Raw genomic sequence first — 25411 nt, 5'->3', positions numbered from 1 at the left:
TTTATGACACATGGTAATTAAGTGATAATTCCTTTTGTATTAATAGTATGATTTGCTTAAGGTTAATTACTAGTGATACTTTTACTACCTGTTTTTTTTTTGAAATATTAGGTTGAATCATATGAAATGACCTACAAAAAACAGCAATTTCCTACGTTTCAACCGAAGTATAGCAAATCCTTGTGATGACATTTAATTACTTGCCTAACGCTATATATCTTATTTTTTTCTCTCCCTCTATAAAAAGCTATTCTTCTCTAGGTATAGTATATATTTCTGTATATCAGAAGTAAAAGAACATTGATGATGCCCTGGTTATTCAACAAAACTTTGTGATAGCAGAATATTCTTTTGGCTTTTATTTTAAAATGTATCATAGACCTTTAAAACATAAACTCTAACCCTTTAAGAGTTAAAAAAACTCCATTATTTAAATATTTATGGAAATTAGATTATTGTATCTGTGCTTTAACAAGCTTTCCCAGCGATTTTGAGGGTGCTGAAGTGTGAGAACCGCTGCTCTAGGGCAGTGATGTTCTGAGTTTGTTACATGGGCCTTCTACATCAGAGTCACCTGGGCCTCGTGCTTCAGCATTTCTGCCAGAGGGTCCTCGATACAGATTTGAGTCACATGCACAGTGTTCTAGGGCTCTTGTTTGGTACCATGCTAGCGAGGATTGTTAGTCTCGTTTTGTCCTCATGAGGAACAGGAATGTCAAATTTTTAGTGTTCCAGCTGCCACACATACATACTTGTCTTTTCTCCACACACCCCATCCCCACCCCCTTGGCTTCTGCTTGGTGTTTTTTAGATAACTAACAGTTAGCAGTCTGTTGGTAATTATGCTTATTGGTAATTGACTTTACCTGTGTTGAAATTTCAGCCTTTCAGTATTAGATTAAGTTAAATTATTTTACTTGATTTATCTATCATCCTATTTACCAAGTTTGTGTTATTTGTTTTAAAGTTGATCAAAATTTTAGGACCTAGCTCGTGTATCAAAAGCCTTGCTCATCAACCTCAGGCCTATTGATATAGTTCAGCTGCTGTTTATGACACAGATTCTTCTGTTGCTGTTGAAACCCCCGAAAGTAGTGTGGTTACTACTTTTTGATAAAGTCGGAACTTTAATTTTTTTATGTTATTAGTCTTCCAGATAATACTTTTCTTACATATATATTCTTAGGTACCAATAGTATTCATTTACAGATTTTATTTCAGTGGTGTTTGTGATCATTTTTAGTTTGTTTTTTAGATTAGACAGTTGATTGATATATAAGTTCTCTGAGACTTGTATTAACTTTACAAGTGGAGTGCTTGTTCAGTGGGATTTTTAAGTAGAACTCTTTAAGTCATCAGAACTCCTGGGTGATTGTATCAGTGTTCTTATCTTTATATTCCTTCTGTGATTGTATCAATGTTCTTATCTTTATATTCCTTCTCAGCGCTCTGTTTTAAGGAAAACTAAGCTCAAATAATGTTGCCTATTTTTCCTTCTTTCTTTTTCCCCTAAATGTCAAATCAAAATTCCATGATTGTGAGCTGTCGATGGGGTGAGTTACGTCCTGGTTTGCCTGGGACAGTCCCATTTTATGCCTACTGTTCGGACGTATTTCTTACAGTGCCCTCTTTTGCTCTCGGTAGAGAGTCTCATTTGGATAATAAGTTATATAGTTAGCATAGCTATATAGCATGGTGGTTGAATATGTGGGTTCTGAAGTTAGACTTTGGTTCATATCCTGGCTTCTTAAGTTTTACTTGGAGCATAACCACTCTGAACCTCAGTTTCCCTACCTTTAAAATGAAGATTACAACTGTACCTACGTTAAGTAGGGATGAGGATTAAGTGACTTGCATGCAAATGCCTGACCTATACTAAGCCCTGGGTAAATGGTGATGATGGCGATGGTGATGATGAGGATGCTAGTGGTGGCGTGGCGGTGGGCTGTTTAGTAAACTTCTCTTCTCTTTGGATTTGATTCTTTTCCAGCTCTGGCCTCTACTTGATTGCTTTTCTCGCAACATTGGGATGCTCATCACAAAATTTTGATTATTATTAATAAAACCCCCTACATCTTCTGTAGAATAAAATGATTCTATTTTGATAGAAACAAATCAGTTTCCCATAGTCACAAATTAGAATGTAAAAACAAGTTTATTATAGTCTCTCCAGTTTCAAAGTGATTGAGAAGTTATTGCTATTGATTTTTAAGCCTCGGAAACCATTAAGTTTTCTTGATTTGACATGTCAAATCCAGTAGTAGCTGATCTTCCAATACTACCTTAAAGTCTCCTTTTAAATTAAAATATTGTATGAAGCACATGGAAAACATAAGTAAGAAAAAATATCAATGTAATTCTCATCCAAAGATAACCACTATAGAATTTTGGTATACTTTCTTAAAGGTTTTCCATGCATACTTTTTTGTTTAGACATTTTACATCATTTCATACTGTGATATATATCGGTGTACTGTTTTTTCCCCTTAATAATTATATCGTAAGTTTTTTGTGCCTTACTGCAATACCATATTGAACTAATATAGGAATTTAGGTTAAAGGTTTTCCACAAGGCTATCCTTTAATTAAATTATTACTTTTATTTATTTCATCGGTATCTTCTAATTGAGTTTTATACATTTCCAGTTATATCACTGACTGAATCTTTTTTTAAATATATAAGTTTATTTATTTATTTATTTATCGGCTGTGTTGGGTCTTCATTGCTGCATGCAGGCTTTTGCTAGTTGCGGCGAGTGGGAGCTATTCTTTGTTGCAGTGTGTAGGCTTCTCATTGTGGTGACTTCGCTTGTCTTTTTTGGGGCACGGCCTCTAGGCGTGCGGCTTCAGTAGTTGTGGCTCGCGGGCTCTAGAGCACAGGCTCAGTAGTTGTGGTGCACGGCCTTAGTTGCTCCGCGGCATGTGGGATCTTCTTGGACCAGGGCTCAAACCGACGTCTCCATATTGGCAGTTGGGTACTTAACCACTGCTCCACCAGGAAGTCCCTCACTGACTGAATCTTATATTTCATATATTTGCTTAATGTTATATTATGTACGTTTTTAAAATTTTTCTAGCAGTTTTTTCCTTACCCTCCCATTCTCTTTTACCAAGCAAATGAGGTTTAGTCTAACAGGTATATTTCTGTATCTTACTCCATTAAAATATAATCATGTGCAGATATCTATACATATGTGAGCGTGTAGGCATATGTTTATTTACAGAAGGGATATTGTATTAAATATACAGTTGTTTGCAACACCTTTTTCCCATTTTACAGTACAACATGAACACATACTAGTGAATATGGATCTATCACATTCTATTTAATAGCTACATAACATTTCATAATATGTCTGTACCACAGTTTTTTTAGCCATTATTTTGTTGATGGTCATTAAGGTTATTTTCAGGGTTTTGTGGATTTTGCTATAATAATATATTCTTAAACTTGTAGCTATATGTAGTGGAATTTTTGTTTATATAATAGAGCTTCCCAGAAATAGCATATTTGGGCCAGAGAGTGTGTATGTTTTAAATTTTAACAGATATTTCAAATTTTTAAAACATGTTATAGGAATTTATCTTCCTAAGACTAACGTATGAGAGTGGTGTTTTCCTGTAGCACCACCTTTATTAGGTATTATTTTTAATTTTTGCAAAACGGTGAGCGATGTTATGTGCTTGCTAATTTAAATAGCACAGAAGTACTTTTTCTTTATAAATCTTGTTTTAATGCCTGAATATTATTCCAGTGAGAAAATATACCACAGTTTTTTATTAACTTCTTCTTTTTGGATTGTTTTAATTTTTCATTACAATTAATAAGGTTATAATAACACCTTTGAGCTGGAATCTTTTAAAAAATATTTCAGTTTTCCTTAGGACAGATTTCTGTTTGCATAATTACTGGGCCAAAGGATAATAATACTTTTTAGGTTCTTGAAATGTATCACCAGTAACTTTCTGAACGTAACTCCATACTTTCCCGCCCTCAAGTTTTGCCAGCTGCCCCTCCAGTGTGCTAAGTTTTGTCATAGCACACCGTCATAATTTCTTCTTGAGTTTTATGTAAACTTTCCCTCAACCATTAGACTGTGAGCTTCTTGAATCAGAGATGGGGTCTTGTTTATCCAAGTGTTCCTAGAACCTTGCATGGTGCCTGAAATTGGTCAGTAGTTAATATGTGCTTGTTGACTAACTGAAAACATTTCATGGACTTCTCATCGCCTCTACAATGAAGTGTAATGGTATCAAAAGACATTAATTATCTCTTTTGTATATTCATCTCCAAACTCATTTCCCACTACTTTCTGCCTCATAACCTTATACTCCATCCATTTCAGCTATGTGTGTGTGTGGTTTTTTTTTTTCCCTCTCATCCCATTTATTAAAGAAACAGTGAGAAAAGATACACTGCAGGAAAACACCAACCGTCCTTTCGCATCAGGCTGAACGAAGCACAGTGATTTCTCCCCTTCATTCCCCCCACCCCCACCCCAATTCACATAACCCCATCCACATCAGTTTAGTTTTGAGGTTCTTTGATTGGGAGTACCAGTGGAGAGGGAGTGGGGTGAGCAGTGGAGGCTTGATCCTGGCTTCCTCTAAGTAAGTCCCAGGAGAAGGGGGCTGCAGGCCCAGTCAGGCAAGCAGAAATTGTATTTGGTGGCTCTCTGAAGTGGTTGCACTTCCCTGTTCTGTGTTCCAGCCCCCAGGGGAAGGTATGGCAGTAGAGGGTGGCCAGGTCAGTGCTGCTGAAGCGTGGTCCACTCACCAACGCAACATTTCTAGAGAGCAGTGAGCTGATTCTCCAGTGGTGAGCAGGGGACCTCATATGAATTGGGACCTGCAGGTCAATGTATCCCTGAGGAAAAGTCCACAAGAACAATTCAAGGAACTAGTAAGAAACAAGGGGCAGAAAGCTGTGGGACAGAAGCACAGCAGGCTTCTGGAAGGCTGGGGATCATTCCCACCTGCCAAAGTCCATGTCCCACAGATAACATTTTACCTTCAGTCAAGAAAGACACAGAGGGGGGGAAAAAGGCTTATTTGAACTTGAACCCCAGCTGTGTACTTCAGACTGTAGCTCCATATCTACCCTTTCACCCAAAACACAGCCCCTGCTCAGAACCACAGTGTCTGGAAACCAAGGTGGTCCTGGAGAGGAAATGGTGCCTAAGGGAGTAACATTCCATTTGGGTACATTGCAGCCATTGGAGCCCCTGATCTGGGGAAAGCAGCTGGGTTTGTTCCAGGGAGGCTGCCCACTCTAGGAAATGGGACCAAAGTCTTGCTTGCAGGGCCATTCATCCTTGGAAAGGAAGCTGGGTTTAGACCCAGGGTCCCAGTTGACTTTGCGAAAGGAGCTGGGTTGATACCCACAGGGCCTGCTGGTGAAGAGCCTAGGGAGCTGACCTGGGGGAATTAATCTGACCAGGGCCTAATGGGCCAGTAGACCTTGGGAAGGTAGCTGGGCTTGGACCCTGTAAACCATCGGCCCCTGGGAAGTTAGCTGGGTTGGGGCCTAGTGGCCCAGAGGCTCTTGGGAAAATTGCCAGACTTGAGCCCTGGAGGCCAGCAGACCTCTGGAAGATAACTGGGTTTGAAGCCAATGTGTTAGAAGACTGAGAGAAAGCAGCTGGGTTCAATCCCCGTGAACCTGTCCCCCTTGGAAAAGGATTAGCATTTACTCCCATGGGGCCAGCGGGCCTTGAAAAATGAGCTGAATTAGGGCCAATGGGGCCAGGAGCCCTCGACATGGGGGATGGAATTGGCCCTGGAAGGCCAGTTCCCCAAGAGCCAGGACCCGAGTTTGGGCCTGTGGGGCCAGGTGTGCTGGCCATGGAAGATGGGCTTGTGCCCACGTTTCCAGAAGCTTATGAGAAAGAAGCTGAATTTGCTCCTAAAAGACCAGCTGCTCTTAGAATGGGGGCAAGATCTGGGCTTTGAGGTCCAACCATTCTTAAGACCAGATCCTGTGCCCAAGAGGCCACCCGCTCTGGTGTCCAAATTAGGGCTTGGGCCCAGGCCACCTGCCCTTGGATTAGGCCCAAGGCCTGGACCCAGGCCACTTGATCTTGGGTTGGGCCCAAGGCCAGGGCCTGGAAACGTACCTTGGGGCAGGGTTTGTACCTACAAAGCCTGATCTCAGATTGGGACTTGGTCCGGGGCCCAGGCCAACATGTCTAGGATTGGGAGGACCATTCCCAGACGTCAACAGGATACCTGCTCTCAGGTTGGGTCCAGATCCAGGGCCCATGGGTCCACCACTTCTGGAGTCAGGACCTGTTCCCAGAAGACCATCTGGCCTTGGGTTGGGCATAGGACCTGGCCCTGGGAGACTCCCTAACCTTGGGTTAGACAGGCCCTGGGCCTGGAAGAGCCCCTGCTCTAGGATTTAGAGCTGACCCTGGGCTTGGGCCCAAGAGACCACCCGGCCTTGGGAAGGAAACTGCACCTGTGCCAGTGGGATTCATCCCTCTTGGAGAAGACGCCATGCTTGGGTCACAAGCACCAGCAGGGAAAGGTGCTGGATTTGAAGCCAGTGAACCTGATGAAGTTGGAAAAGGAGGTGGGTTCCTTGGAAATGGGGCCAAATTTCCACCAAGAGAACCTGTTGCCATAAGGAAGGGATCTGAGTTCATACCCAGAGGGTGGCCTGTGTTTAAAACAGGACCCCCTTGTGGTCCCAGGGAACTATCCATCTGTCCTCGAGGTGGCAGCGGAGCATGAGTCCAAGGAGTTGGCTGCTCCCTAGGAAAATCCGGGGTTCTTTCATACTTTCTTGGGGACGTTGGTGATAATGGGCTTGGGGCGAGTTTTGAAAAGGATCTTGTTTTTGATGAGTGCTGTCACCAGGTACGGGGTGCCATTCTCGCAGCCAAGATCATCACAGTCTTGCTCCCCCCCGGGAATGTGTTTAACAAGGACGGCAAAGGGTTTCTCCAGGTGGATGATTTTCCCATACAGGATATGATGCCCCACGATCAGCAGAGGGATTCCCTCAGTGGTTCAGGTCTCCCAGGAGGTTTCCAGCTAACCCAGTGCTGTAGCGAGCCTCGATCTCCCCCTGTAGCTCCATCAGCACCCATTCTGCCAGGCCTCCAGCCCCAGCACTGGAAATAACTATCTGCACCATGAGCTTTGCGTCTTTAGAAAGCAACTGAAAATAAGCTGCAATAGCCGCCGCCGAGCGCAGCGCTGCACAGCCAACGGGTGACAACCAATCCTCCTGCCGCTGTTGCCATCGCCGCCGTGAGCAGTCGTGTGTGTTTTTAATGACCATACAGTAATGTTGTTTATGTCTTCATGCTTTTATAAATCCTATTCCTTTTACCTGGAATGCCCTCTCTTCTCTTCTTTCTCTCTTGGCAAACTTTTTCTCATTTTTTGAAATCTGTCTTTTTTTTTTTTTTTGGCTGCGTTGGGTCTTCATTGCTGTGCGCAGCCTTTCGCTAGTTGTGGCGAGCGGGGGCTACTCTTCATTGTGGTGCATTGCGGTGGCTTCTCGTTGCAGAGGACAGGCTCTAGGCGCACAGGCTTCAGTAATTCTGGCCTGCGGGATCAGCAGTTGTGGCTCGCAGGCTTCAGAGCACAGGCTCCGTAGTTGTGGTGCACGGGCTTAGTTTCTCCACGGCATGTGGGATCTTCCTGGACCCGGGCTCGAACCCATGTCCCCTGCATTGGCAGGCAGATTCTTAACCACTGCACCACCAGGGAAGTCCCTCTTTGAAACCTCTTTGATTCACTCAAGTTGATTTGATCACTTTTCATCCTTCAGGATATGATGTGTATAGATTTACTTTATAGTATTTATTAGAACATATTGCAATTTTTTGTTTTTATTCTGTCTTCCCTGGTAGACTGAATTTGAATGAGATCTGTGTCTTTGTCATTATATCTATGATACCTAGCATCTGTTACATTAAAGATAATCAAAAATGTTTGGTGAATAAATGAGTGACTTAACTATGTAAGAAAAATTATTTTAGTCCATGGGATACAAGAGTATTTTAGAACCTGGTAACTTGATATTATAAATGGTAACTTAAGTTGAGCTCGAGTGATGTACTTTCTATGTGTGATTGCCAGTGGGCCTTCTGTATTTATGTATAGAAATGACTCTGAAAAGATTGAATTTATGAGAAGCTAAATTACTCTGAATATTATGGGTATAATATTTTTATGGAAAGACATAATATCTCAGGCAGACCACGGAAATTAGAAAATGGTAATACAGCTTAATATTATTGTTATTTTAATATTTACAATTCTTTTGTATAGTTGGAAAGTGTCTTACGCTTTTTAGAGTGATTTATGTTATCTGCTTTAGTAAATCAATTGAAAAATAGGGCATGTTGAAGAAATTACATGTGTTCATATTTGAAATGTATCTCATTTTATTATATTTTAAAGATGAAGCTTAGTTTATATAATCTTAGTTTGAAAATGATTGATACTGCGTTACTGGAAAATAATATTTAATTCTTCTATTAACATTAAATTAGCATGTTTCTACCTGTAGTAATCATAGAATATGTTATTGTTGGTTTTTCATAGAATTGATGCTGCTTGTGTTTTTTTCTATATCTAGAGACATAATTTAAATATATTTTTTCTACCCATTTTTTAATGTTTAATGCAGGGTACTTTGGTATTTAATATGACATTTGTCAAATTTTATTACAGAGCAGTAGTTTCATTTTGTCGCATTGTTAGAAAAATTAGTTAAGCTGAAGATCTATAGAGAATCACAGAAATTTAATTAAAAATGTTCAATGCATATATACTGTCAATTTCCTTTTCAAATACTGTAACTTCTTAACTGTCAAATTTAGTGTTTTGAAATTTGTAAGCATTTTTGATATTGCTAAAACTCAAGGAAGCTGTGGTGCTGTTCTATAAGAAAAGAACTAAAATTTTAAGGCATAATTTAAAGTTTTCTTTTCAAACTAAACAGTAATGGGGAAAACAGTTTTTAAATTTTATTGCAATTAATTTGGCTACAGATTTTTTTCTTAAATACTGTATAAGTAGAAATGACTGTAATCTGTGTCAGTGTATATTTATGTATATATGTATACGTACATAGAGGAGCTTCAGCAAGAAATTGTTTTATGAGAGAACCGTTAATGTTCTAAAAATGTTACTGGGTTTAGAGTCCCCTCTTCATCATCAGTATGAAATTCAGCTTATCCTTGTGTCTGATTTTGTGTATGTGGTTAAAATCATAAAGTTAGATTTATCTTTTTTAGTAAATCAAATCAAATATAGCTTATACAATTCTGTCTTTATAAAGCAGTGATTTTATATATATATACATGTATATGTGTGTATGTTGTATGTATGTATGTATGTATATGTGTGTATATAAATGTGTATATATATAAATATGTATATCTCAGATCATAGGAATTTTTTGTTTTTGACCACCTTGTTTTCTTACCTCTATGACAGAATGTAGTTGTCAGTAACATCTTGGTTTTGTATCAATATTGATGTGGATATTAAATCTTGAAGACCTTGTTAAAATTTAATCATTAATTTAAAACTTTGTTGGTGTTTGGTATTTTAAAAGGAAAGATATTTGTTTTAATGGATGTGTGGTTTACCAAGTTTGAATATATATGATATTAAAAGATTTGTAAGATAATTTGATTTATTCTATTTGAATTCTCTGATTATCTATTTGAGACTATTAGTAACTGCCTAATAATTTTATAAGTATAAAAGATCAGAATTTTTACTTTATTAACTATATTTAAGATAATAAAACTTGTGTGTAGAATGGTGAGTAGGTTGTGGTTGGGAGTGGGAGGTTAACGGGGGGGATTTGGGAGAAAAGTATCATGTCCAAAACTTTAATTTCCATGCTTTTTAGTTTGAATTATTTTTGTTCATTGTAGTGTTTTCATTTTGTGAGCTTTTCTATGCATATACAAAATGTTTCTCCTCAGGCCCCCTTGTATTTGCTGGTCCTATTTTTATGAACCATCGAGAACAGGCTCTAGCCAGACTCAGATCCCATCCAGCACAGCTAAAGCATAAACGGGACAAGCACAAAGGTATTTGGTCTTCCTTATCAACTAGGTGGGATACTTTCCCAATTTCTTCCACTTATTTGAATTTTGTCTCTGGGAAAATGCACAAACCTAATTCTTCTACTTTGCTTCTATCATTATTATATAGCCTGAGGAGAAAGAACATGCTGAAAGTGTACTGTTTGTCAATAAGTGTCAATCTTATTTTATTGTATTTTTTTGGTTAACTTTAATAAAAAGAAGACATTTTACAGTATATGTTTTTCTTTTCCATTTCTTTTCAAATTTCCTAAAGTTAAGGGAAGGTGGAAAAAATAATTATTGCTCTCTATTTTATATACTTAATTACCTGCTCTTAGATCACTGCCATCTGGCATTTTGCAGTCCTTTTCTCTTTTTTTAGTTCTGTTTATTTGCTTTAGAATTAACAGAATTGCTAAATTCAGTGTATAAAGTAATAATGAGTTGACTGCTACCGTGCTTCCACTGTTTTAATATAAAAGTTTATATTCACAATTCACATGATTTATTTGATATTTGATATATTCCTAAAGTAAGATTATTTTTCCTTAAACCACAGATTATGGGTCAACTAAGATCAGGAAAGAATTTAATGCAGAGAACTTATAAATTTATGTATAAATTCTGCCTTGAATCCTGGCATGGGAACCAAGCACTCTTTGAGTAATACAACTGAGACTTACTATTTTCTTAAATGCCTGAAATAAAACCTGCAAAATAGAAGATTTTAAAATCACATATTCCATGCAAATTAATCTTACTAATGTTTTATCTTTTTTGGGGGCTGCAAAACTGTTATAGATTAATTTTATTTTTAAACTTTCATATGCCATATATTATAATCAACTTTATTTTTCTTTTCCTATTTCAATCTATCAGTTTGTCACTCAAAGCAAAAATGCAAAACAAAACAGACAAAAACCCCTGTTTTTAGTAAAAACACAAATAGAGCACTACTCAAGTTATATTCTGCAGAAATAAAAATTGAGAATATTTTAAGTCTAATGTGATTAACCATAGTAAGATTTGTGATTGCTTTATTTACTGGGTGCTCTAACAATGCCATTAATATTTAAATCTAAGAAATAATATTTGGGGTGTGCTATGTAAATTATTTTCGTTATTGCTAGAATCTCTGATCTCACATTTTCTACTATGCCAGTATTAGAACAGATTTTATCAAGTGTCTTTTTCTTGCCAATTATTTGAAAGTGGAGTTCTTCCAGTACTTTACCGGAGGTTAACTATTCACATTTCAATAAACAGTTTTAAAACTTTTTCAGCTCCATGTTAGTATCTTATAGACAGTCATCTTTGTTTTTTTCCAGAATTTTAAAATGAAATGCTAAAGAAAACCAAGGTTCCAAATTTAAAACAGACTTTTTACGATGTCACGCTGATTAGCTATAGAAATTACTCAACAATAGCGAGCCTTACTTCCATCTTGTCTGCCACAGGGTAACCTCTTTGGAAGGACTTACTTTGTAGTATTACAGTATAAGGCTATTTTTCTTTTAATCATCAGATTGTATGGTTTTATAGAGTGGAATAGTTTCATCTCTTTACCACCAAAATGAATTTAAAGTGTAAGTAATACTTTATCAGATGGGGTCCCATCTTATCTAGAGTATTAACTTACCACTCACTGTACATCCACAGATTCACTTTGCGTGACTCCCTTTGCATTCGCTGTTCCTGTCATTTAATCCCCTTGCCAGTCACTGCTTTTACTCCTGCTGCATATCGTCATAGTCTTTTAATAAATTATTTTTCCTACGTACATTTTTTTCTCTTTTGTATTACCGTGTTTATCTTGCACTGACAAATTCACTGTATTAATTGCTGTGTTCTATCTTACATTTAATTATGTTGGTGGTACACATTGTAGGATAGTAATGATTTAAATTTTCTAGACTATGACGTTTTTGTAGGGGTGTGTGGAGGGTAAGAACTGTGGATTTATTGTTAACAGGAGTGAGTTCTAAAATGGAAAGTTGGAAAGCTTCTGGCTGATTGGAAAGGATTCAGAGAAGGTCGCGGAATCTATCCTATACAGGCAAATTTTGACCAGAGGCAAAATAGTGTATAAGATGGAATCAATTATGTATAACATATAATCCATATAACATATAGTATTTAAAGAATTTAATGTAGACTGTATTTTAAACAGTTATCTGAATTAACATTTGTTTGAACTATTCAGTGCCTTACATAGAAAAAAAGATTTTAATGTACTACTCTTAGTTAGGAACATTTGAATTATTCTGGAGATAGTCTTAAAGTGACTGATGTGAAAATCTGAAAGCGCAGTCAAAAACATCTGTGTGTATTTTACACCTGCTTTCTGTAAAGAAACTGTGGTGTAATGGAAATACAGCCTTTGGAATTAGGCCTCAGTTTTAATCCTATTTTTCATTTACTAGAACTGTGTGGCCGTTCATAAATTTCTTAATCTCTTTGGTTTCAGTTTCCTTCTTTTAAAAGTAGGAATGATAATTCCTAACTGAATATGTTGATATGAAGATTAAATTAAGACGTGTGTGTGTGTGTGTGTGTGTGTGTGTGTATATACTTTGCAAATGAAAATTCTCCATGAATACTAGCTTGAATTCTTTGAATTGAATTCCTTGCATCCTCTTTTAGAATTATCTTAAAGGTACAAAATTTGAGATTTGTTAAATGTGTAGTTAATTTATTTTTACAAAAAATTTAAGATGTCAGCCATTTGGTGGTGGTAAGATGTGTGAGCCTTATTTTTGATCAATTTCTAAAACTGCTCTACCATTTATTACTTTGGGCTGGCTACTTAACCCCTCTAAAGCCTTGGTTTTCCCAACTGCAAAATGAAATAACAATAGCCTTATCATCGGATTATTGTATTGATTAAGGAGAGCAACAATAGTGAATATTGACTGAACACTTTTCATACATTATTGCACTTAGTTCTCATAAGTATCTTTTGAGGTAATATACCATTATTCCTATCTTATAGATGGGAAAAAACTAAAACTCAAAAAGATCCAGTGTCCAGTTATCGCAAAACTAGCAAATAGTAGAGCCAGGATTCCAATCCAAGTCTCTTAGGCTCCAGTGCCCAAAAGCACTATCCACTGTGCTATTTAAATTTTCAATGTTTAGCACAGAGGTGTTTAGCAAATTGTAATTACTACTGCTTTGCTGTTTTATTTTCGTGATTTCGTTCAAAGTACTCACTGTGTTCTGTGATACATTCAGTGATATGCATGCTTATAAGATTACCCAAAAAGTTTAGATTTAAATAAAAATTAAAAGTTAGAGTCCTTTAGTTACTGAATCCTCTTTTCTCTGTGTGTGTACACAAATATGCATAAATAATGTATATATACATATAATACTTTAGTTACGTATCTGTCAAAACTTTATAGCTATCACAGTTTCAATATCATATGATACATGTATGAACATACTCATATTAGGGAAAAATACAAATATACCTAAATGGCCAATTATAAGAATATTTAAGCCTAACTTTCCTAAAAATGTGAGATTAATTTTATTGCTGCTCATTGACATTTTACTGAGTAATGAGCATGAGGAGAATTTATCTTGCTGAATTTCACTTGCTAGTTCTTGAATTTACACTAGATTCTTGACTATTTATTAGGTATCTTTTTTCTTTGATAAACTTTCGTAAATTTCTAGATTACTAGAATTGTACTTAATTTTTTGAACTGACATAAAATTCCAGATACAGATGTATATTTAAAAAATTCTGTCACTGCTGCTACTAGTGATCAAGAACCTTATCCCTGTTTTTTTCTTATAATAACAATATTTTCACCATCTATAATAATTGAAAATTTATTGAAATAATAAATAATTGAAAAATTATTTTATATAGATAAAGGTTTGTTTAGATGCACTTGAACAAAATGTTTCTAGTATTATTTTTACCTCTAAATAATAGCTAGTACTCTTTTAATCACTATGATTTTAATCAGTAAATTACTAGGCTTTTTTTTCCTCCTTCCCTGATGCTTTGTCTCTATTGTGGGCTGTATCTATATTTAATCTCTGATTCGAGGGAGAGGGCAGAATGCCAGATTCAAAGGTAAAAGCTTTAATTAGGCATCAATACATTTATATAAACTGAAATTAAGGTGTAGCATTGAGTTTAGTTAGGTCTGGCACAATCAAATGAACACAATTTGTTTTCTATATTAAATCAGATTTGGTTTTAATAATTAGATATTTTTACCAATTGAGATAAAGCTGTAAAATTTTTATATATCTGTCATCTTATTTAAATAGTCTTTGGAAGATACTTATTCCTTTATGGGTAGGCCCTTGTTTATACTTAACCATTTCACTGCCTTTCCAAGATGAGGAGTCTTTGAACTAAGAGTATATTGCCTTTTGGATGGAGTAAAACTAAATGTTGTGATTTTTTTTTTTTTAGCCCATCCATTCTTGCAGATTTAATTTGGCAAACCCACATTAGATAATTTAGCAAAAGAAGAATCATATTCTTTTTCCTTTTATAGTAAAACCTCTCACTAATTCAAAATTTATGGTACTTCAGATAGAGTATTTGTGATCTTTTTTGAGTAAAAAATTCAAAATAACTTCTTCCTCTGAATTTTCAGGGTCATACTTATAAGGGGAAACCTGTCTAAAATCACTAGCTTTTCAAACCAAGGGCTCAAGAAATGAAGGATTCCTTCAACGTGCCTTCAGCCTCTGGGTCCAGCAGTTAATTCTTGTATGTTAAAGGACTTTTATGTTTATGGTACATTTTTTATGTAATATAGGCCTATTTTGAATTATAATGTAGGTAACCACATTTTATTTATTGTATCAATAGCATTTAGTTTAATCTATAATCTGTACTGCTTGAAGGTAATAAAACTGAACTTTTACTTAAACATTCTATAATTAAGACCTTTTCAGTAAGTAATATAGGCCAACCCATTCTGTGTTATTCCGAATTAGTGAGGTTTTACTGTCCTAATGTTGTAAAGAGTTTAAAACTTTTTGAAATGCTAGAGTCATTTAGTTATAGAAATGGAACTCATAATTTAGGCCAATTTTGTCTTACCTGGATAGTACTAAAGGTTAGAAATATTAGATAGAAAAAGAAAGGATAATGTGAACATGAAATGATTTGATGTTATTCTGCTTAGTGTTCTAAAATGGGTAATGAAAATACAGAATTTTAAAAAAATGTGTATCTGTAGATCCACATGTGTATCTGCATATTATACACACTTGTTTAGATTTACTATATCACAAAGCAGTTAGCTTAGACTAGCTGACCTGAAATTCCATCCAGATTTACATTTATTCCATGTGTAAGGAATTTGAATCTTGATGACATAGAGGTCGTATTTTAGTTGATGTATAGTATTAGACTAGGAAAAGTAAGTTGCCTTTCTTATTTACACATTTCAAAGTAAAGTTGTTAAATTCTGGAATGTGTTTTTAAAATTTTATGGTTAAAATGCCAGAATATTCAAAGTCAAATGTAGAAACCAGGGTTGGAGGGAGGGCCTTAAAGCAAGCTTATGGTAGGAAATTATGAAAAGAAGGGAGGAGGAAAGAAGGAATAAAAGCAGAGGGTTTGGTTCAGACTTGTGTTTGGGGGCCAGAAGAAGACCGCAGAGCAGACTGGCTGAGGGTCAAGGTGGGACAGACAAAATGAATGACAGGAAACCATTGAACTGCAATACATTGGGTAAAGCTATTTGGTCTTTAGAAATTTTTTAAAGTTCAATTGAGTTTTAGCAATACTGGCGGACAGAGTAGCCTTTCTAGATGTGTTTGGGAAATCTAAGTCATTTGCGAGTCAGCTAGAAATTTTTTTTAAATGGCTAGCACTAACAATATCACTAAGTTTAAAACAATTGTTAAATGACTTTGCATGCAGTTATTTTTATGTAAACTAAATTTTCCCATATAAACTATTACATTTAGAATTTTGTTATTTCTATAACTTAATGACCCATTTACGTTACATAACTGATTAGATTAATAGGCTTTATCTGTAACCAGACCTTATCTGTGTTTTTACTGATTTAGTGATATTTGCAAACAGAAGTATATAGTACATCTTTTCAAAATTGCTTCCTTGCAGGTAGATTCTTGATCTATCACTTCTAACAGCTACAGATTCTTCTTGCTTGTTCCTTTTAACATTTTCTCTTGTTTTTCCATAGTAAACTGATTTTAAATTTTATTTTGAAAATGAATAATGGCTTAATTACAAATTATAACACTTACAGATGGAAGTGGAGAACGAGGAGAAAAGGATGCAAGTAAAATCACAACATATCCTCCAGGCTCTGTGCGATTTGACTGTGAGCTCCGGGCAGTACAAGTCAGCTGTGGATTTCACCATTCAGGTAGCGGCTGGAACTTTAGGGTATAACTGCATTTTTACAATTGTGCTAAATAACCTATTTGTTTAGTTTTGACACATGTAGTCTGTTAACTGTGTTTAAAAGCTATAGTGTGACAGTATCTCTCAAATCTATGAAAGCATATTTATTACGGAATCTCTTTTAAGCTATAAAATGATTGTCTAGAGATCTGACTTCTCTTTTTTTTTTAACATCTTTATTGGAGTATAATAGCATTACAATGTTATGTTAGTTTCTGCTGGATAGCAAAGTGAATCAGCTATATGTATACATACATCCCCATATCCCCTCCCCCCCTTTTTTTTTTAAACATCTTTATTGGAGTATAATTGCTTTACAATGGTATGTTAGTTTCAGCTTCACAACAAAATGAATCAGTTATATATATACATATGTTCCCATATCTCTTCCCTCTTGCGTCTCCCTCCCACCTTCCCTATCCCACCCCTCTAGGTGTTCACAAAGCACCGAGCTGATCTCCCTGTGCTATGTGGCTGCTTCCCACTAGCTATCTTTTTTACATTTGGTAGTGTATATATGTCAGTGCCACTCTCTCACTTCGTCCCAGCTTACCCTTCCCCCTCCCCGTGTCCTCAAGTCCATTCTCTACATCTGCAGCTTTATTCCTGTCCTGCCCCTAGGTTCATCAGAACCATTCTTTTTTTTTTTTAGATTCCATATATATGTGTTAGCATACAGTATTTATTTTTCCCTTTCTGATGTACTTCACTCTGTATGACAGACTCTAGGTCCATCCACCTCACTACAAATAGTTCAATTTTGTTTCTTTTTATGGCTGAGTAATATTCCATTGTATATATGTGCCACATCTTCTTTATCCGTTCATCTGTCGATGGACACTTAGGTTGCTTCCATGTCCTGGCTATTGTAAATAGTGCTGCAATGAACATTGTGGTACATGTAGAGATCTGACTTCTAATCTGTCTTCTGATGGACTTATTTTATAATTCAGTTCATGAAATTCCTGAAGGTAAAATAATCCCTGAAGTCCCTTTGAACTCTACAGTTCTGTGATTTTTATAATCTGGTCACAAACTTTGTTACTGTTCAGTGAGAGATGTGCATCAACAAATTTCTATATTTTTTTAAAAAGTAGAAATTTCAATTCCTAGTAAATAATTAACATTTGGATTATATAGCTTAGGTTGTACTCTTCAACCTAAACATAAAATGTTACATTCTTTCTTTTGATACTCAATATATTTCCTTATTTGATAAGACATTGACAAATACTAAAGTTCTGACAGACACATTGATGTTGTACATATCTGTGCAGAGCTCAAACCCATCTACCTATATAATTATCCTAGATATGAGTGAACATTTTGTATGTAGTTACGCATTATAAAAAGACTTTACAGTAGACCCAAACCAATGTTTTATTAAATATTAATGTTATTAAATGGCATTTATAAGAATTTTAAAGTGTACATTATGAAAACATTATACATTTTTATAACCTACAAAAATATTTTACAGAACTGAAATTGTATTTATTTCTCATTAAATATAAATTTGTTGATGCTTCACTTGCCTACTTTTAATGGCTCTACTAATTTTAAACAGTGAAAATTGCACTGCCTTCAGTATAGTTGTGATAGAAATATGAAATGCATACAATGAAAAAATAAAGCTCTGGATTTTGGTTTCAGTGGTTTTAATGGAGAATGGCGATGTCTACACATTTGGGTACGGGCAGCATGGGCAGCTCGGACATGGAGATGTCAATTCCAGGTACTTTAACTTTTTGTGTGAAGATGCTGAGTGTGTTTTTTTTTCTCTTTCTTCTTTCCTTTCTTTCCTTTTTTCTTTCTAAATATATATTTCTACACTTGAAAAAGTATTTATACCACTGTTTTGCAAACTGTGGCCCATAAATGATTGGTTATTCTTGATTTTGTGGTTGAGTGCTTTTGTGGGGATAGATGATTTTGTAGTTTCGGGAGAAAAATTGATTTACATTTTATACATTTAAAATGTAAGAGTGATTATGATTATCATGAAATCTTACTGCATTCTTAAGAATTAATATCTTTTTAAAGGCTGTTCATGGCAATGGATAAGACAGTGACTATCCCCAAATGGCATTTTAACAGATCAGCAATAGATTTATTCATATTCCTTGATGTTATCATTTTTAAATTTTGGTCTAATATTAACATGAAGTCATTGAAGCTTTTCCATAATTTTCAAACAAAATCTAATGGTCACTCAGAGAAACTGTTTTGACTTATCCAGAATAGTGAAGAACTAATTGTGGTGGAGACTACTAGACATTTTTAATATCCATTCTTCCCTACTTCATTTGGTAATAGAGTTTTAGTTGGTGACATGACCATGAAGCCAGAGACTTCATTTTCCCGCCTCCATTGCAGCAAGATATGGCCGAGTAAACTAAAGTGAGATGTGCAGCTTTGGGATCATGCTGTTAAAGGGGAGGGGGATACCCTTCCATTTCTCCCTCTTCCCTCCCAGCTTGCTGCCTGGAGTCCATGCCTGGCGGCAGGAGCTGGAAAAGTCATCATAGCGATCATAAGTTGGAAACTATGTATTGAGAATGGCAGAGCCACAAGATAGGAATAGTCTGGGTCCCCGACACCATGGAAGTGCCACATCAGCTCCTTATAATTGGGTGCTTACCTGAAAGAGAAATAAACTTCTGTCTTCTTTAATTCCCTGTTACTTGGCTTTCATTACAGCAGCTGATTCCATTTCTGCTTAATACAGTGAGAGTGCTTTTGGTCAAAAGTATAGAAAAATCCATCTTTGTTAGCTCAGGTCTTCCAAGAAGAAGATGCTAAGATACGATTAGATGTGCAAAGGGTCTATTGGTAGAAAACTGCTGTGAAAGATAAAAGGGAAAAGAGTAGGAATAGGCCCGATATAGATCTGACCCCTGTGAAAGGAAAGAAGGAGGAAGAATGGGGTAGGAAGAGTTAGGTTACAGTGCAGTTCTGATTGAGTTTTAGCCAGGCCAGTGGGTGTCCTCAAGCCAAGGTTGCCTTTGGCAGAGTCCCAAATTGGGCAGGATGGGCCAGCACGCATACCTTCACAGTGCTCAGTCCCAGGCTGGTAGCTTCCCAGGGGAAGAATGGCCTCGTGGACCCAAAGGAACAGCATCTGAGGCTGTTAGTCATTTATGTTCCCTGCAGCAGGTGGTCTTCAAGATCTGAGTGGTCTACGTGTGTGGCTGCCCCACCACTGAAACCAGGTTTATTTATAAGTCTGGGGATATATAGGGCAGCTTCAGGCTAGACTTGACTCACCAATTCAGTTTACCTCAGAACCTCCTTTCTTTTTATCTCTCTATTCTTGCCTGATTCTTCCTATAGTCACAAGATACCTGCCAGAAGCAATTGGAACTATATGGTTTCTCATTCACATACAGTGAATCACTCCAGTCATTAAATAAAATCCATAATTTTCACTTTATTCTGAAATCACTTCATTACTGTGGCAGGGATGATGCCATTTACATGGTAAAGACCAATGATTCTTAATCCTGCCTGCACAGTAGAATTACTTGGGGAACTTGAAAAATGCCATGCCTGGACCCTAAATCTAGACTTTTTACGAGGTGTGTGTTGGGAGATGGGCGTTGGGGATGGGAGATGGAGGCAGCAAGGGTTGGATAGGATGCCAGCATCAGTTCTTTCCTAAAAGCTCTCCACAGTCTACTGTGCATCCGGGATTAAGAAACGCCATCCATCCCTAAAAGGCAGGGTCAGGTCCATTTGCAGTGCACAGAAAATGAAGGTGAAAGGAATGTCCTTAGTTACTTCCATGACCGTTGTTATTGATGAAAAGAGGTGATTTGAGACACCATTGAGTTGAACTTCTCACTAAAAATACAAGTGCAACATACGTTTGACACTTGTTAACACGTTTATAAAACTATCACAATCTTAAGGACAACTATTGTGCTTGGAAAGAGAGCAAAAGGTCTTTGACAGATTACTGTATCAGATGTCACCAGGTATGGCATTTGTATGTCGGACATTGGGAATTTCAGAATATCAGTGGCTTTGCAGGGTTGAGCAATTACTGTCACAGGTATTAGAAGGCAGCAGGTACTTTGCGTCGCAATTGAACAACATCACTCATATGCGGAGACTGAGACAGGGCTTGTAATATGCGTGGAGAAGAATTTGGAAACTTTTTGTTCTGTTTCTCATGGAAGACTCGTGACACAGAAGAGAATTTATTATTATCATCATATCACCATTATTGCTGTTGTTATTTAGCTGGAGATTATTTTGTGAGTCATGACATAACCTGGGAAAGGTGCATTACAGTTAGACATGATGGAGCATCAGTCACGTGTGCCGCAAGGGGGCCACTTTCTCACAATCAGACTCTGTACTTGTATATCACTCCACAGAAAAGATTTAGCAAATAAATGTGCTTCCTGGTCTTGACTGAGTGGGAGGGAAATAGTGGAAATCATATCTATAATCAAATCACAGCCCTAAGGTGCCTGCACAGTGTGAAGAACGAACAGCGTAAGCACAAGTCCTGCCACCCCACGTTGAGGTGTAACGGCTGAAGAACGGGAAGGATCTCAAGGCAGCTTTTAAGTGAAGAGGCTGCTATTACCTAAAAGCATTGCCTCCTGGTCCTGATGGTCAGCCAGGGGGCATCATACCTTGACTTGCAGTGACTCGCTCAGGTGACAGTATCATGGCAATATGCTAAGTATTTTTAATAGTTTCGAATATATCTTCATGAAGTGGGATAGCTTCTAATGTTGAAAATTAAATAATTAGGGTTTTTTAAGGAGATTAAACTCTGGTGGGATTTCTATGAACCGCCCAAAGTTGTTCTTTTCCAGCATGTGAATTTTCACTCCTGGTTCCATTGATTGAGTTGTAACTGGAAGGCTGATTCCATGGTGGTGGGGAGCTCCAGGCTGGGTAATGCAGTGAAATAACGCCTACACACTGTGCCTAGTGGATTAAACGGAAACCAGCCAGAACCGTCTGTGCCGTGAACACTCCGGTTACCCTGTTTGTCTGGATCTGTCTGGGACTTGGAAGGCAGGAGTCAGGAACTGTTATGAATTCCAAAAGGAATTGACCATGTGTATGGAGGAACAGTCCCCGGAGGAACAAAGCCTCAATAGCATACATATTAACTAACTACCACGAAGCAAAACATTTATAGATATTTAGTTGAAATAAAGTTGGAAGGTACTTTTTTTTTAAGTTTCTAGTAATCAAGCACTTTAACTGAAATTTATTGTATAGCACACATTAATAATGTGTGATTAATGTAAGATAAATATTGTAATGTGCATGTGCTAAAGGTAGAAACGTGTTATTGGTATTCTCTTTATTTAATGCGGTGTCTTGCCAGGATGACTGAGTCTGATTATATCACTTGGTGCCCATGTTACCTTGACCACATTACTTAACTTTCCTGTGTCTCAGTTTCTTCCTTTTGAATGGGAATACGTATCTTTCTCTCAGAAGGTTGTTGTTCAGTGAGATGATAGGTGTTTTTTACTTAGCACAGGGCCTAGCCTGTAGTGAATGCTCAGTAAATGTTGGCTGTTACTGTTGCTGCTTTTAAAAGTGAATGTCAAAAAGCTTCTGAGGGCTGTAATACATTCACTCATGACATGAGTCTACCAACCCTCTTTTTCGTTTATTTTCTTCAGTATGCTCTTAAATCCCTGAATTCCAAATTCTTTTACTCTTTTCAGTAAACTTAAACCTGGATGTTGGGAAAGGGACTATAGTGTTTAGATGCTTTTATTCTCCTTTTTTCAGTAGAATTTGGATAATTCTTATAATGTTTCTGAGTTTCATCTTTTTCTTGCTGTATCCTCCTTCTGCATTAATATGCTACACAGTCATGGTGTCTGGAACCATTTAGACAAGGTTCATATCTTTGATTCATCTCTTACCAGCTATGTGACTAATTTACTAAGCCTTAGTTTAAATGTCCCATAGCATTGTTAAAGAATTAATATAGTGTCTGTAAAATGCCTGGCATGCATACACATACACATATAATTTTTGTTTTCTGTTCTTCCTGTGTTTACCAAATAATTTAATAAATGGGCTCTAGTATCATGAAAAGAGTTTATTAGAAGAATTGCCACTAACTCTGGGAGAAATCTTTTTAAAGGGCTTCAGATCTACCCATAGAGTTATTTTGATAACCAGTGGTACATTTTATTTGAAAATGCTTTGTAAACTGCAGACAAGTAAACAGTTTTAGGTACTGTTTACTTGTCTGCAGTTTAATCCTTTGTTTGAATCCTTTGTTTGAATCGAACTGGACATTTCTGTGAGGACATTAGTTTGCCATACAGCCCTTTGACCTGGTAATTGTTTATTGCCAAAGCTCCCAGTACCTCAGATTTGAGAACCACTTAACTTTCACTGCTGTTCCTAGCCATATTATTGTATCCTCAAGTACAAACTACTCTTTTGAGGCAGGGCCATTCTGCTCTCCTCCCCTTTGGTTACTACCTACCTGTGTTTTAGTCACTGCCTTTCATTCACTGAAAATTTAGTATCTGGCTCACAGTGTTTTCCCAGTCTGAGTCTTGTCACACACTCATGAATGGTCCCATACAATACAGTTACCTTGACACCGTGAGTTAGATCTAGTGAACTTTACTTCCACATTCATGGTGGTCATTCCCAGGACCCATTATGAATCTAGCATAGCTCCAACTCTGAATTTTTAAGTTTAAACAACCCATGATCTGATGACAATTTCTTCTTCTGTTACTTAGCATTACTTTACTTGGTCTTTGACTTTATCAGTACTTCATTCTCTAGAGCCCTCTACTTTCTTAGTGTCTATCGCCTGTTTCAGTTTTTTTCCGACTACGTTAGAGACTGTCGTTCATTCTCTTCACCTGTACTCTTACCATTATCCTCAGTTTTCTCACCCTCTTGGGTGAGAAGGCATGGCAAAACTTCAGGCGTGAATCGGTCTACCTATATTTTCTATGTCTAACTTAGGCTTCCGGAAGAAAATAAATCACCATACTTATACAGATTGTTATGATTTGTAGATTGGACCAATCCTTCTACAATAGGCAGTGATCCTCCTGGTTTGTAGTTTTGAACTGTTTGATTTAAGACCTTTTGAGAATGTGATGAAAGACATAGGCTGTCTCTTCAGAAAACAGACATAAGAATATACACTTAAAAGTTGGCTTCCAGATTTAGAAGATTCACAGATCTCCTGAAGTTCACTTTCAGACTTCCTAGAAGTCATTTGGATCTGGGTTAAAAACTTCTGGTCTAGGTTTTTATTTTTTCCATTCACCACCGTACCCTTTCCGTAATCTTTAAATTCTCTCCTCACCCATTTCCTCTTCCTCTCAGCACTTGACCTCTGTTCACATCACAGCAAAAATAAAAACATTAGGTGGGAAATTCTTCAGTCCAGCAACTCTGCCAACCTGCCTGCGTCCATTACTACTTCTTTCCTCCTCCTTCATGTTACACTGAAAGAGGGGCCTGTTCTTGTCTATGCCGTGAAACCTCTGCCTTTTCCATAGGGATCCAGTTCTGTTTCTTGTCTCCCCTCTGAACCATATGTCCTTATCTTTACTCACTCTTTTAAACTTCTGCAAATTCTTAAAAAGGACAGAGCTTCCCCTTCAGCTCCATTTTCCCTCTAGCTGTTGGTTCTCCTTTTTCCCTTTTGTGCTGAGGTTTTTGAAGGGGTTTTGCATTAGTCTCTGACCCCACTGTTAACTCTTCCTTTGCTACATAGTGTTGTGACTACTCCACCAAAGAGACTTCCTTCTTGCAAAATCAGGTGGTCATTTGTATCTGTCTCTAGAGCATTCAGCATGTACATTATTTCCCTATTCTTGAAATGACTGTCTACATACCACATTTTTCCAGAGTTCATTCTTTGTTATGTCCTAGATTTTATGAGCTCTTCTTCTTCCTCTGTCCATACCTAAATGTTAGAGAGACTTACAATGAAAACTATCTTCTCTCTCTTCGTCTTCCTAGCTGTCATTCATTCTCATAGCTTAAGTGAATGTTACCACCATCTACCTTGTTACTTAAGCAGAAAACCTTCATTGCCCCATGTCAGTCATTGCCGGAGTCTAGTCAGTTCTGTTCCTTATAGAGCTGTCAAATCCATTCATTCCTTTCAGTCCATACTGTTCCTATTTCAGGCCTCCACCATAACTCACCCAGATTATTGTGACATCTTCTTAACTAGGTTTCCAGCTGCTAGTCTTGCCTCTTCCCAGTTCATTTTTCATTGCAGCCTGAATAATCATTTAAAAATATATGTAATTAAAAAAAATTTAAAGTATTATAATTACATTGTCTCAAAAACAGAGCTCTCCTATTATGTGTGGACTCTTTCTGTAGTGTGATTATTCTCATTATAGATGATGATTACTGAAAGTGGTAAATAAAATGATATAGGGATGGTTACAAGGATAGATACGATGAATACGGGGATACCATTTATCATAATAGTTACCATTTATTAATTGTTAACTGTGTACCAGACACTGATCCAAGCCCTTGACATATGTGAGCTTCTTTATGGTTCATAGGAACCCTATGGGGTAAATACTGTTTAATATTATCTCCATGTAATAGAAGAGAAAACTGAAATACAAAAAGGACGAGTAACTTGTTCAAAGTCATGGTACATTGCTACTACGTGATGGAGCCAGGATTCACATGCAGGCAGTCTACATCTAGAGCCTGAGCTTGTAGCCACTGCTGCGGTGCCTCTCATGATACTGTATTCTAATTCATTAACTACTGTATATGTTAAAATCTAAAATTACCATTCAGTGAAAAAATGGTAGAAAAGAAGACATAAAAATAATTGACAGTTCAGTGGAAAAAAGTAGAAAATAAGACATAAATTTAATTGTTTTGTATGGTTCTTAGATTGAATTCCTGCTAAATCAGCACATGA

General features: G+C 36.9%; 1 protein-coding gene and 1 pseudogene across 1 annotated transcript in view; one reads left to right on the top strand and one right to left on the bottom strand.

Annotated features, from left to right (window-relative positions):
- Window positions 1-25411, top strand: part of MYCBP2 (MYC binding protein 2) — a 273159-nt gene that overhangs the window by 90295 nt on the left and 157453 nt on the right. The window contains exons 18-20 of the mRNA XM_060129458.1: window positions 9960-10067; window positions 16325-16444; window positions 18136-18217. Coding sequence (XP_059985441.1) covers window positions 9960-10067; window positions 16325-16444; window positions 18136-18217 — 310 coding nt within the window. The remainder of the gene's footprint in view (window positions 1-9959; window positions 10068-16324; window positions 16445-18135; window positions 18218-25411) is intronic.
- Window positions 5083-6796, bottom strand: LOC132508952 (decreased expression in renal and prostate cancer protein-like; annotated as a pseudogene).

The sequence above is a fragment of the Lagenorhynchus albirostris genome, chromosome 18, assembly GCF_949774975.1.
Source record: "Lagenorhynchus albirostris chromosome 18, mLagAlb1.1, whole genome shotgun sequence".
NCBI classification, from domain to species: domain Eukaryota; kingdom Metazoa; phylum Chordata; class Mammalia; order Artiodactyla; family Delphinidae; genus Lagenorhynchus; species Lagenorhynchus albirostris.
The sequence above is the reverse complement of the archived record's forward strand: the minus strand, read 5'-3'. Positions and strand labels throughout refer to the sequence as shown.